At 39.8% G+C, this 10,697-nt stretch overlaps 1 protein-coding gene across 2 annotated transcripts; it reads left to right on the top strand.

The window, feature by feature from the left end:
- Positions 1–146: 146 nt before the first annotated feature.
- Positions 147–10,677, top strand: LOC103466684 (cadherin-related family member 5). 2 transcript variants are annotated; one of them, XM_008412455.3, is made up of 17 exons: positions 147–1,245; positions 1,817–1,920; positions 2,007–2,221; positions 3,196–3,252; positions 3,338–3,430; positions 3,517–3,603; positions 3,687–3,797; positions 5,016–5,186; positions 5,320–5,410; positions 5,488–5,591; positions 5,683–5,883; positions 7,058–7,189; positions 7,367–7,445; positions 7,541–7,731; positions 8,318–8,338; positions 8,922–9,825; positions 9,906–10,677. In XM_008412455.3, exons 2-17 carry the CDS (start codon positions 1,857–1,859, stop codon positions 9,947–9,949), a joined length of 2,565 nt encoding a protein of 854 aa, XP_008410677.1. In that variant the 5' UTR covers positions 147–1,245; positions 1,817–1,856; the 3' UTR covers positions 9,950–10,677. The 2 variants fall into 2 exon arrangements, with proteins under 2 accessions (XP_008410677.1, XP_008410675.1); XM_008412453.3 differs by having other exon boundaries at positions 150–1,245; positions 5,485–5,591.
- The last annotated feature ends 20 nt before the right edge of the window (positions 10,678–10,697 follow it).

Genomic DNA, 10,697 nt, shown 5'->3' with positions numbered 1-10,697 from the left:
ATCTTGTTTTTTTTACTGACGTTCTCCAGCAGTTTTCTGAAGCCTTCCCAGAACAGCTGGATTCGTAAATAAATATGACAAGAATGTATTTTTATAATACATACATGTGTCCAAATGCCCATGTCTCTATTACTCACCACTTTAATATCGGTCTGTGAAATTAATTCATTTATCACAAAAAATATATTAATGTTTGAAGCTTAATGTGACTAAATGTGAATAAGTTCAAGGGGTAAAGCATCTCTCTCATCCTTCAGCCACATCTCTGCTGACATCCAGTGGTCAAGTCTGGTCACAGTAGATCAATATGCATATATTTTTACTCGTATGATGCAGTCACCAAAAGTGATGGATAATTTAAAAAGGACCAAACTGGGAAATCCAGGTCTGGAAAAAAGACATACACAGTCAACCATTTTCCCTCCTATGGCAAACTAGAAATCTTCAGACACTTCAGTTTTCCCCTCTCACAAGTCTCCACTAACCAAAATATTTCCATGGAGCCAGACGACAGCCATTTATCACAGGGTTCTTTAAAGATATGTGCAGACATGTGTTTTGTGTCTTTGTGTTTGCATGCCTGTGCATGCTGTGACAAGAGTGTAAAGGGATGTAGGTTAATCGTCACAAGACAAACAGCCGCCATTTGATAGCTAATCCCTTGTCAGGCTCCATTAGTTTGTCACATGTTGCTAATTGAATAAATCCATCAGGCAAAGGCTATGCGAAGTACAAAGACTTTTGTTATCGTGACCAGCACCTTGAAATAGGCATTAACTGTAAATAAAAAGAAACAATGCTTTGTTATGGAGCTAGATGTAAAGAGTTTCTTGGCTTTAAGAGGTCAAGTGATGGACAAATCCCCTTCATTCACCCCTGGCCTGATCTTTGAACCTGCAGTCAGGTTCTTGCCACCTCTAATCTGATTGGAGTCTTCACCAGATAAAGCCCCACCTTCAGTTTTCAGCCTCTGAGCTGACGTTTATCCCAGGTCACACAGCATAAGCTGTCGTCTGCTCTTTAATGTGTAGGGAGCCTGGTGGGGGGGCGGACTTAGCCTGTGTGATTGTGACATGCAGTTTAATCTTCAACTCTCCATTGTTTATTCCTGAAAGCATCTTGCTACCTTTGCTTCCTGTCTTTACTGACTTTTTAGTATTTCAGGGATCAAAGATGTTGGGTCCATCACAAGTCAGAAGAAGGTGGAGGCTGACAGGGAAGCCGCAAGGGATTTGACAAGAACAGGTCAGTCAGCTCAAGTGTTGTAAACAGTGTAGACGGCAGCGCATCAGATGCAGATAAGTTGGGCCAGTAGCGGCAGGCAACTGGACGTTTATCTCACGCCTGCTGCGGAGGTGTTTTATAGACGATCTGAATGTGATTACAGTTTTACTCCAACAAGCTGGATAAAAAGAATACAGATAAGTATGCAACAGAAATTCCTGATAAAGTCAATGAAACTGGGCAGAGCATTAAGACTTAAAGTGTGAGAAATAAATACCAAAAAAATGATTGTTTTTTTTTTATTTATTTTATTTAGAAATCATCAACAGATATTGTGCCTAGTCAGTATATACAAATTAAAAGTTCTGAGCAAAAGGGAATCGGCAAGAGTTGGGAAGTCAGAGCAAAATAGAAACAACAGAAACCCACTTAGAGAGGATTTGAGAGAATTACATAACAGAGAAGTCTGTGTTTTTGTTCTTTTGGACTCCTAATCTGAAGATGATTCTTAAAACACACCCATGAGTGTATTTAGTAAAGTTTGTTGACAAAAGATGGACACATGCCATTGCTTAGGTAATTGTGTTTGCAGTCTCTGCTCTCTTTACTCAACGAGAAGAAGCTCCTGAGGAATGGCCCTGGCTGAGGCGACTCTTTCAAGTCTGCTGGTCCTGCTTAGTCTGCACACAGTTGCAGGTATGGCCACTTTGCGGTCAAGATTTCTGAGAGCATCTCATGACGACGCATCTCCTAATTCACTGCTTTTGTGTTTGCTTCGTTAGGTATGTCTGGCTGGTCTGAATGCTCAGATGGCCAGGATGTGTTAGCAAAAATCAAAGAAAACAGCCTCACGGGAGACACTGTCGCCGAGTTTGTGGCAAACACGGACCTGAAAGGGGTTCGGTGGAGTCTGTCTGGGAGGGATGCTGACTGGTTCTACTTAGACGGAAGAAACATCCGGCTGAACACGTCAGCTGAAAAAATTCTTGACCGAGAGGTAATTAGATGTGTTTCCATCAACGGTACTCAAGCAGTTTTGCGACTACCTTAACAGAAAATATAATTAAACTGTAATATTTGTTAGTTTTGCAATCTTAATCATGATATTTATGATAGATTGGCATCATAATGAAGGAGTTGTATGGAATTTTGGAGTAAACTGACAAAGAAAAGTTCCTTCAACCCTGTCCTCAGGCCTCACGTTTTATCTTGTCAAATTGCTCCCAGACAAGCTGCCTTGAAGTGCTCCCAGTTGAAGGTCAACCAGATTAGCAGTTTCTCCCTCTGGCTTTCACTCTCTTTACGCCTGACAATTTATCTCGAAAATACATGATAAAATAAAAGTTATAGGTTCCCTGAACAGTTTCTGTCTTTTAATCTTTTATGGAGAAAAGTTCTGTTGTCATAATGCCACTGTAGTTTTCAACTTTTGATGCCTGTCTGTCTTCAAGGTGCATTGGTGTAAATATATTACTTTTGATTTCTGCTGTGACCTTCTCCTGACAGTTACCTTTGTAAAACAGGATTCTTTTCATCCCTTTGAACCTTTTACCAGCTGTGGTTTTAGCTGAAGGTGACAAATGAGCCAATCTCAAGAAAATCCTTCTTTAACTGAGATTTATTTTAGGTTATTATTCTTTGTAGCTAATAACATGTTGTGAACTTAAGAACAGTGAATGCTGAAATTGAATCAAAATGTGTTGTATGGAATTATTTCAGGGTTCCACACTTTTTCTATTTTTACGTTCTGTTTTTATTTTGTAGAAATTTAGCATGGCTTATTTTGTTTGTCCTTTAATGTGCCAGACATAAGTCTGATTCGATCCTCTAATTGTTTTCAGCTAGAGACGTAGGGTTAAAGTTAATAGTTACATTTCATTTTCCACAAGGATTTAAACTCATTGTTAGTGTTGAAAGTGTCACAGGCATTGAAATGTATTTCAACGTCCACATTTGTCCTTTCTCTTTCAGACTCTTGGTCCAGTCTTAATGGCGGAGCTATCATGTTATGAGGAAGACATGTTTCAGGTTCATTTTGAAGCATATTCATATTTTGTGATCCTCCTTATGATGATACAAATTAAAACCTGAATGTGTTTTGGTTTCCTTGTAGACCGTGTACAGAGTCATGGTGGAGATTCTTAATGAGAATGACAATTTACCCATGTTTTCAGAAAAAAGTGTACAATCACTTACGTTGAACGAGGTACGAGCACAAATTTGACCTTGAGATTTAAATCGATCTCTCAGGTGAAGGGTATTTATCTGCTTATCTGTCTCTGTTTTATCCAGCTCACTCCAGTAAATGCTGTGGCTTTTACTGTGCAAGCCTCGGACGCTGATGATGATAAGATGCTTTACTCAATTGACCAAACAAGCGTAAGTTTGACATTCGAACCACTAAAATAAATAAATACAAGAGAAACCAGTCGTTGACTGTAGATTATGTTTCTGTGTTACAGCCTGACGCTGAGTACTTCAAGATTGATCTGCCAAACAGTGGTGAGGTGATCCTTTCCAAACCGCTGGATTACGAGACTAAAACTCGGCTCACTGTCACCATCTACGCTTCTGTTCGTAACATTACTACTGCTATTTTTCTTTCTTAATGAATGGCTTTACCTGATTTAAAGCAGTATGGGCTTCTTATCCCACTCAAATGATGATGAAGTTTGTCTGACAGCCATGGTCGACACAAAGATCAAACTCATTTGGGGCTTTTAATTGTACATTTGAGATGTTCTGTTCTTCACGTTGACCAATTATACAAAAAGCAACCTTTATGATTGTTTTAAGAGAACTATGGGCTAAGCAGCAGCAGTAGCAGTGGCATATAAACAAACCATCACCATTACCATTACAGTACCACCACTAAACTTGACAGTTAACATTTCCACAGTTTGACTCCTCCCAAAATACTTCATGTCATTTGTGGCCAAATATCTAAATCTTTCATGTGGTCTGCTGTACATTTCAATTAACTTAATCAGGTAACCTAACAGACTTATTTCTGAACAGTTGTCAAATTCCCCGCTAGATGCCATAGCACTGTTCTATTTTGTTCTTCCCATTAAACTATGTCACAATTTTAAATAAAATTAATTTATTGGTCAAACAAGCAGAAGTTGAATAGTTAATTTGGTGTTTCCACTCTTTGCCAGTGCTAAATAGCTTATTTTGACTTTGACCAGCATTTGATGTCTTTCATTGGATTGAGTGTTTGAAGTAAAAAGACAAAAGACCTAATTCAGCTGTTTAATGATTTAACAAACAATGGATCCAGAAGTTGCCAGGGACAACTGCACACAACCTGAACAGCCTGGCAACCCCTCCTCATGCTGACCACCAGCTTGTTTACACGTTGTACAGCCAGTGTGGTTCTGTAGGTCTGTCTCGCATGAGCACCACATCAAAATGAAACCCACAAGTATGAGGAGTTGAGGTCAGTACTGCCGGCAGGCCAGTCCATCCTCTCCACCTCCTAATTTCTGGAGGTAGTCCCCCTCTTAGTTAGCGAGCAGCAACATATTAGCAGTTCTTATCATATTTGGGTCTGCATATTTTTCCTAATTCATATCCTGGATAAGTTATAGAAAATTCAGAATGAATTCAAATTTGTGCAGCCAGATTTGTGCTTAACTAAGATATTAGTTCACCTCGAAACAGTTTCAAAATACTATTAAAAGCCACAAAAGAATATGACATTCCTGCCAATAATATGTATATGTAAACTAGATTTGACCATATTTCTTCTTTGAACAATGTATCTCATTGGCTTGTTGTTGTGGCAGGAAATGAACACTGCTGAGCACTACAACACCAGCACCAATGTCACCATCATGGTTCAGGATGGAGATGACCAGTACCCACGGTTTGTGCCCTGTGTGTTGCTGTTCCAGGATGAGACCAGTCGAATCTGCACCAGCCCTGCGTACATGGTCAATGTCACAGAGGGAGAAGAGGTCAGCTTCTCTTTACCCTTCTTGAAATATACTTTTACCTTTGTTAATGTTACATATTCAAACATCTGATAACCGAGCAATAGATTTCAGATACATCTGATTCACAGTGCCACAAACGTATATCACGTTACAGGATATTGTGCTGGAATTTTCTCCGGGTCCCATTCATGCGGTGGATGGAGATAGAGGCGTCAATTCCTCCATCAGCTATGCCATTCTCTCAGGTACAGCACATGATAAAATAGGTTTAAGTCTGAGGTGTGCAGATGTCACATAAGCGATTCTGTAATTCTGTCAGAAGATGAAGGTGGGCATTTCAGTATCAACAGAGAGACTGGTGAGTTGAGACTGATGAAGGGTTTAAAGGACAGACTCCTAACTCCTGTTGTGCATCTTCAAGTCATGGTAAGATTTGTTTCCCCCTGGAAATTGACAATTTGTTAAAGATTCGCCAAACCCCACATCGCTCTTCCACGGTGTTCAACTTTGTGTGCAGGCGTACCAGGACGACGATCCCAGGAAGTACTCTGTCGCGACAGTGCTGGTCAGGGTTCTGGCAGTGAACCAGTTTCATCCAGAGTTTGAGCTGCCCGAATACTGCGGCTTCGTCACAGCTGGAAAGAGTGCAGCCTCTCTGGTCAACACATATGGAAGCAAAGCTCTGATTTTAAATGTCCAGGATCAGGACTTTGATAATGTGAGCTCTACAGCATGCCCTCAATGCTTTGTAAATGTACTCATATCCCTTAAACATTTTGTTATAATCAAAACATTTTGTATTTTTTGGAACATTTTCTGATAGACCTACATGGTTCTCAATTTATTTATTACCGACATGCAAACATACCCATTTTTGCTCTTTATTCTTAAACAAAATCCAGAGCAACAAAAACTGTATTCAAAAGTTTCTAAATATAACACAACTGTGTGTAATTATATCTTACTATAAACAGAGGCAGCTTAGTGTATATATATATATATATATATATATATATATATATATATATATATATATATATATATATATATATATATATATATATATTTAGAGAACATTAGCAATCAAACATCATCATAAAAACACCACTCAGGTCAAAGATAAAGCTCTGGAAAATTTTCAATTTTGGGGATCCTGCATAAATCAACTCATGTGGGAGAATAGAATCTACTGGCAGGATAGTTACTTACAGTTTCCTAAACTTTGACCTTTGTGGAAGAGTGGGAGGACAAAAACAATTGCTGTCAGAAAGCATAAAGAAATATTGGTAAAAGTTCCCATAAACTATGTAGACCAGTGGTCCCCAACCCTGGTTCTGAGGGCTCACTGTCCTGCATGTTTTAGATGTTTCCCTACTCCAACACAGCTGATTGCATTACCGCCTCTGCATGGGTCCAATAGAAGATTGTTAATCATCCACTGATTTAATCCAGGTGTGAATAAGCCTAAACACAGGGACACTGTGGTAGAAAACCTGTTGGAGGCTGCAAATGACATGAGACTGCGACAAAGGTTCACTTCCCAACAGAACAAAGAACCGAACCATACAGTCAGAGCTGCATATTAGAACAGCCTTGATCTAAAACCATATGATGATTTTTGGCAAGAGGTTGTCATAGAAAATATATGCTTGAACCTTCACAAATCCACATTAATTTATGTTGGTTTATCACAAAATATCCCAATTAAATTTATCACAAATTTGGTTGTTACAGGACAAAATGTGTCCTGGAGTTTTAATACTTTTGCAAAGCACCATACAACTTGTGCATACATGATCAAAAATTCTTGATGAAATTGTCTTTTTGTTTCTGTGACAATTGAATTCTTTTTTCTGTTTTTTTTGTCTTTTTTAAACAATAAAACCTCATAGGGTTTCAATCCAATGATCTACTTTGGCCTTGGCGCTACATCCAACCACACTGATATTTACCAAGTCACACAGAGCGGACTCCTGATCGCAAAGACCAGTCATCTCAAGCCGAAGCAGAAGCACATTCTGGAGGTGAGCCTTGCTTAACTTTGATGTCGCAAACTCTTAAATAAGCTTAGGTACCGTTTTTATTTCACAACCAAATAACAGTTTCCTGTGTTTTGCAAAGCTCAATGTAAATCTCTCAATGGGGTTCTCACGAATGTATCGACAACATTGATGTTTTACAAATTTTAAATGCATTTCCAGGTTATGGCTGTTGACCAGGAATCTGGTGACTCTGCTTATTCTACTGTAGTAGTGGAAGTGTTACCTGAAGGACAACTGAGTAAGCTCCCACACTGAAGCAGCAGTAGCATGAGTCTTTCTGATGAGTCTGCAGGCCACAAACAAACTACAACAGTTTCTCTATGTGCCCTGCAGTCCCTCACAGTCCTCTGGTAAATGAACGCCTGACAGGCTGCACTGTGGGCAAAGCACTTTTCCTGAGCATGGCGTTCATGGGTGCAATCGGATGTATCCTGTCTGTGTTGATGTGGTTGAAGAGGAAACGCAAAGGAATGAGAGACCCGCTGGAGAGAGGCTGTGTAGCCCAGGGCAAGCACCCCAATGTGGTGAGATGCTTTTATTTTCCCGTTACCTGAGTGATGAGTAACAGAATGGCCGGGGAAGAAAGGGATGCCAACCTGGCACATGTTATCATTCATTAAATACTACAGCTAAGGTACTAGAAAGCATTCCTTGGCATCAGAATCAGAGCTAAATGCACTCACAGTGTGAGACCATAAACTGAATCATCCATCTCTCATCTGAAGCTGTACCAGCATCTGGAAAGGTTGCTCCCAGAAGGATAGAAATGCTCTGGTGGGTCAGAGTGATGAAAAGCTTACACAACTCAATTTGCGTTGATTCTTCTTAGCCGTCACTATAATGGACAAAATCTCGAAAAGACAAAGTGAAAACTATGAACGGCCTTCATGAGGCCAGTGGAACTGATTCTGGTAATTGGACCATAATATTCAGATTTACAAACTTTAGTCACTTTATTGCTAATCCAAAACTGTCTACAGAATAATGCAGTCAACCGAATTTGAGCTCTCCAGTCCAGTTAAGTTGACAGCTATATCAGTGACATACTATTGTTAAATTCAACTGAAGTATACATATGTTCTGAAAATTTGTTGTACTATGTTCCCACAGAGTTTACGCTGGTTCCAGCTGGTAAGTTTTTAATTAAAACTAGTCCCAACTCTTTCCTTTCTTTCCTTCCTTTTTCCCTTTCCTTTCATTCCTTTCACAGTCCGTAAATAATACCTATATGTGCCATAATTCATTGCAACACTTCAATCCATTCTTTAGTTTACACAATTTTGAGCTTTCCTATTTCTATTTTTGTACATATACACTTACATCTTTGCAAATTAATTTTTTTAGTCTTTTCAGTCAAGTATTTTCATAAATTATGGCATTAAATACAAATTAAGAATGCTGAAGTATTTGCTAACATAATTTTTCTGAAGCTTGAACAGTTAAACCCTTTTTTATTTGTTTTTATTCAGGTCCACATTGAGCCTTTACGTTCTTATGACACATAAGAGATTATGATATCAAAATAACCTTCCCTCACTGGTAGATGTTAGTTATTGAACTCAGAAAATCATATTTCATATCAGCAGATGATTTTAGCAAAACATTATGTCATTGATTGTCATAGCATGCATGAATCGCTCCACTGGCAGGAATACATTAAACTGCTTAATGTAAACTCAAGCGGCTGACTCTCCCCCTGTCGGTTCCTCCTCAGGTGAATCATCGTACTGGTATGCCACATATGGAGGAGGTATCCTTCCAAAATGAGGAATGTGGTACCTGCAATCTTTCCTTTAGCTTCCCAGACAAACCAGACAGTGATGCCACAAAGGACATTCCTATCTGGACAGGGCCCACTTCACCAACAGCAGCTGGTGTTACTGAGGCCCCTGCCCCCCTTCCCACTGAAAGCTTGCAAAGTCCTGTGATCCTAAATAACAAAGCTTCTACGGCAACCAAAATTTCCTGCGGCTCACCCGACTGTCACCCTCCCAAGGAGGATATGAGCCCAACACATGTGATAGATGCTGGCAGGCCGCCAAAGGGAAACACTAACCTACCATGTGGGGTGACCTCAGGGCCTTCAGAAGAACAGTCTAACACTGATTTAGACCCAGCAACAAAGGAAGACGCCAACCCTTCTCCTTTAAATGAGCAGGATGTGGAAACAAGCGCCTCAAACAACCTTGCTGAGTCAGCACCCTGCCCCTCCTCCCCATCCAGCAATGAAACGACTTCAGCAAAAATGGACGACACACTTCCAAAAACTAATGAGCAGACCCTCTCGCTTTCGCCGTCACTGTCACCACCACTCCCCAAGGAGACAGGTACGCCTCCTCCCACCCCGGAGCATGGCCCTTTAAAAGCCACTTTGGTGCACATAGACACATCCCCAACTGACACCCCTCCAGATTCACCAGAGGGAACAGGACAGACTCTGAATGCTGAGGCAGACCAACCCTCCACCTCCCTGGACCACATATATCCAACAGAAGACTTCGAAAGCCCGTCTCCGGACCGGAGGCCCTCGACAAACTCAGGAAATACCTTCAACAGTCGTGGAGAGGAGGATGAGGACGGTTTTCTAGGTGACGATGATGTGGACAAAAACAGCGAAGGTAAGAAGCTGCTGGGAGTCTGTTCTTATTGTAGGCCCTTTATGTTTAGAGTTAGAAGTCACTTGATGATTTTATTACAGACGCCGAGAGTGACCGAACAGAGTTCAGAAGATGGAGCAGGTGAAATGAATATGGACGGCTAAGAGCTGAGCTGAGCACCAAGAAACACCGGACAGGTTCTGCTGAGGAACGGATTACAGCACAGTCGGTGCAAGAACAGAAAACATCCGGCAACACACAATCAAGTGGAGAAAATGCACAATGCTTACTCTACATATTACAGTTTGTTTAGACGACATTGACTAATGAAAACCTAATGCAGTTGAAAGGTGTTAAAAGAATTTTATTTTTGTTTGTCATTGTGACTGATTTTTTTTAAAAGATTCACCAAATATCCAGACTTGCCAGTCAATGACTACTGACCTGTTTCCATGTTGGTTGATTTCCAAACGTTGCGTTTATGAAGTCAGGAAAAGCTCCACATTTAAAGCCACGTGGGAAAGTAAAGCCAAATTGATTCTGCGTTGTTGTTCAAAGCTCTAAAATAAGCATACGTATAAATGTAATATTTGTTTTTCAACTTTATTATTTACCTCAAGGTTTGTTTTACATTAATGTAATCATAAGATTTCTTTTCTTAGCACAAAATATGTTAAAATTAAACATATAAAATGCTCATTTTATATGTTTAATTTCATTATTTGCATATATTAAAACAATTTGTCTACTTTAATATAATCTGCAAACTGCGGTTACTATTTCATCACGGCTGTAAAATGATTTGTATGAAACATTTAATTTCAGGGCATTAATAAAGCCTTTCAGTCTAAGGAAGTGTTTACTTTACAGCGACGAAAGGAAGTTTGTGACAT

Source organism: Poecilia reticulata, chromosome 6, assembly GCF_904066995.2.
Source record: "Poecilia reticulata chromosome 6, P_reticulata-male-v2, whole genome shotgun sequence".
Taxonomy (NCBI): Eukaryota; Metazoa; Chordata; class Actinopteri; order Cyprinodontiformes; family Poeciliidae; genus Poecilia; species Poecilia reticulata.
This window is presented reverse-complemented; position numbering and strand designations above follow the sequence as displayed.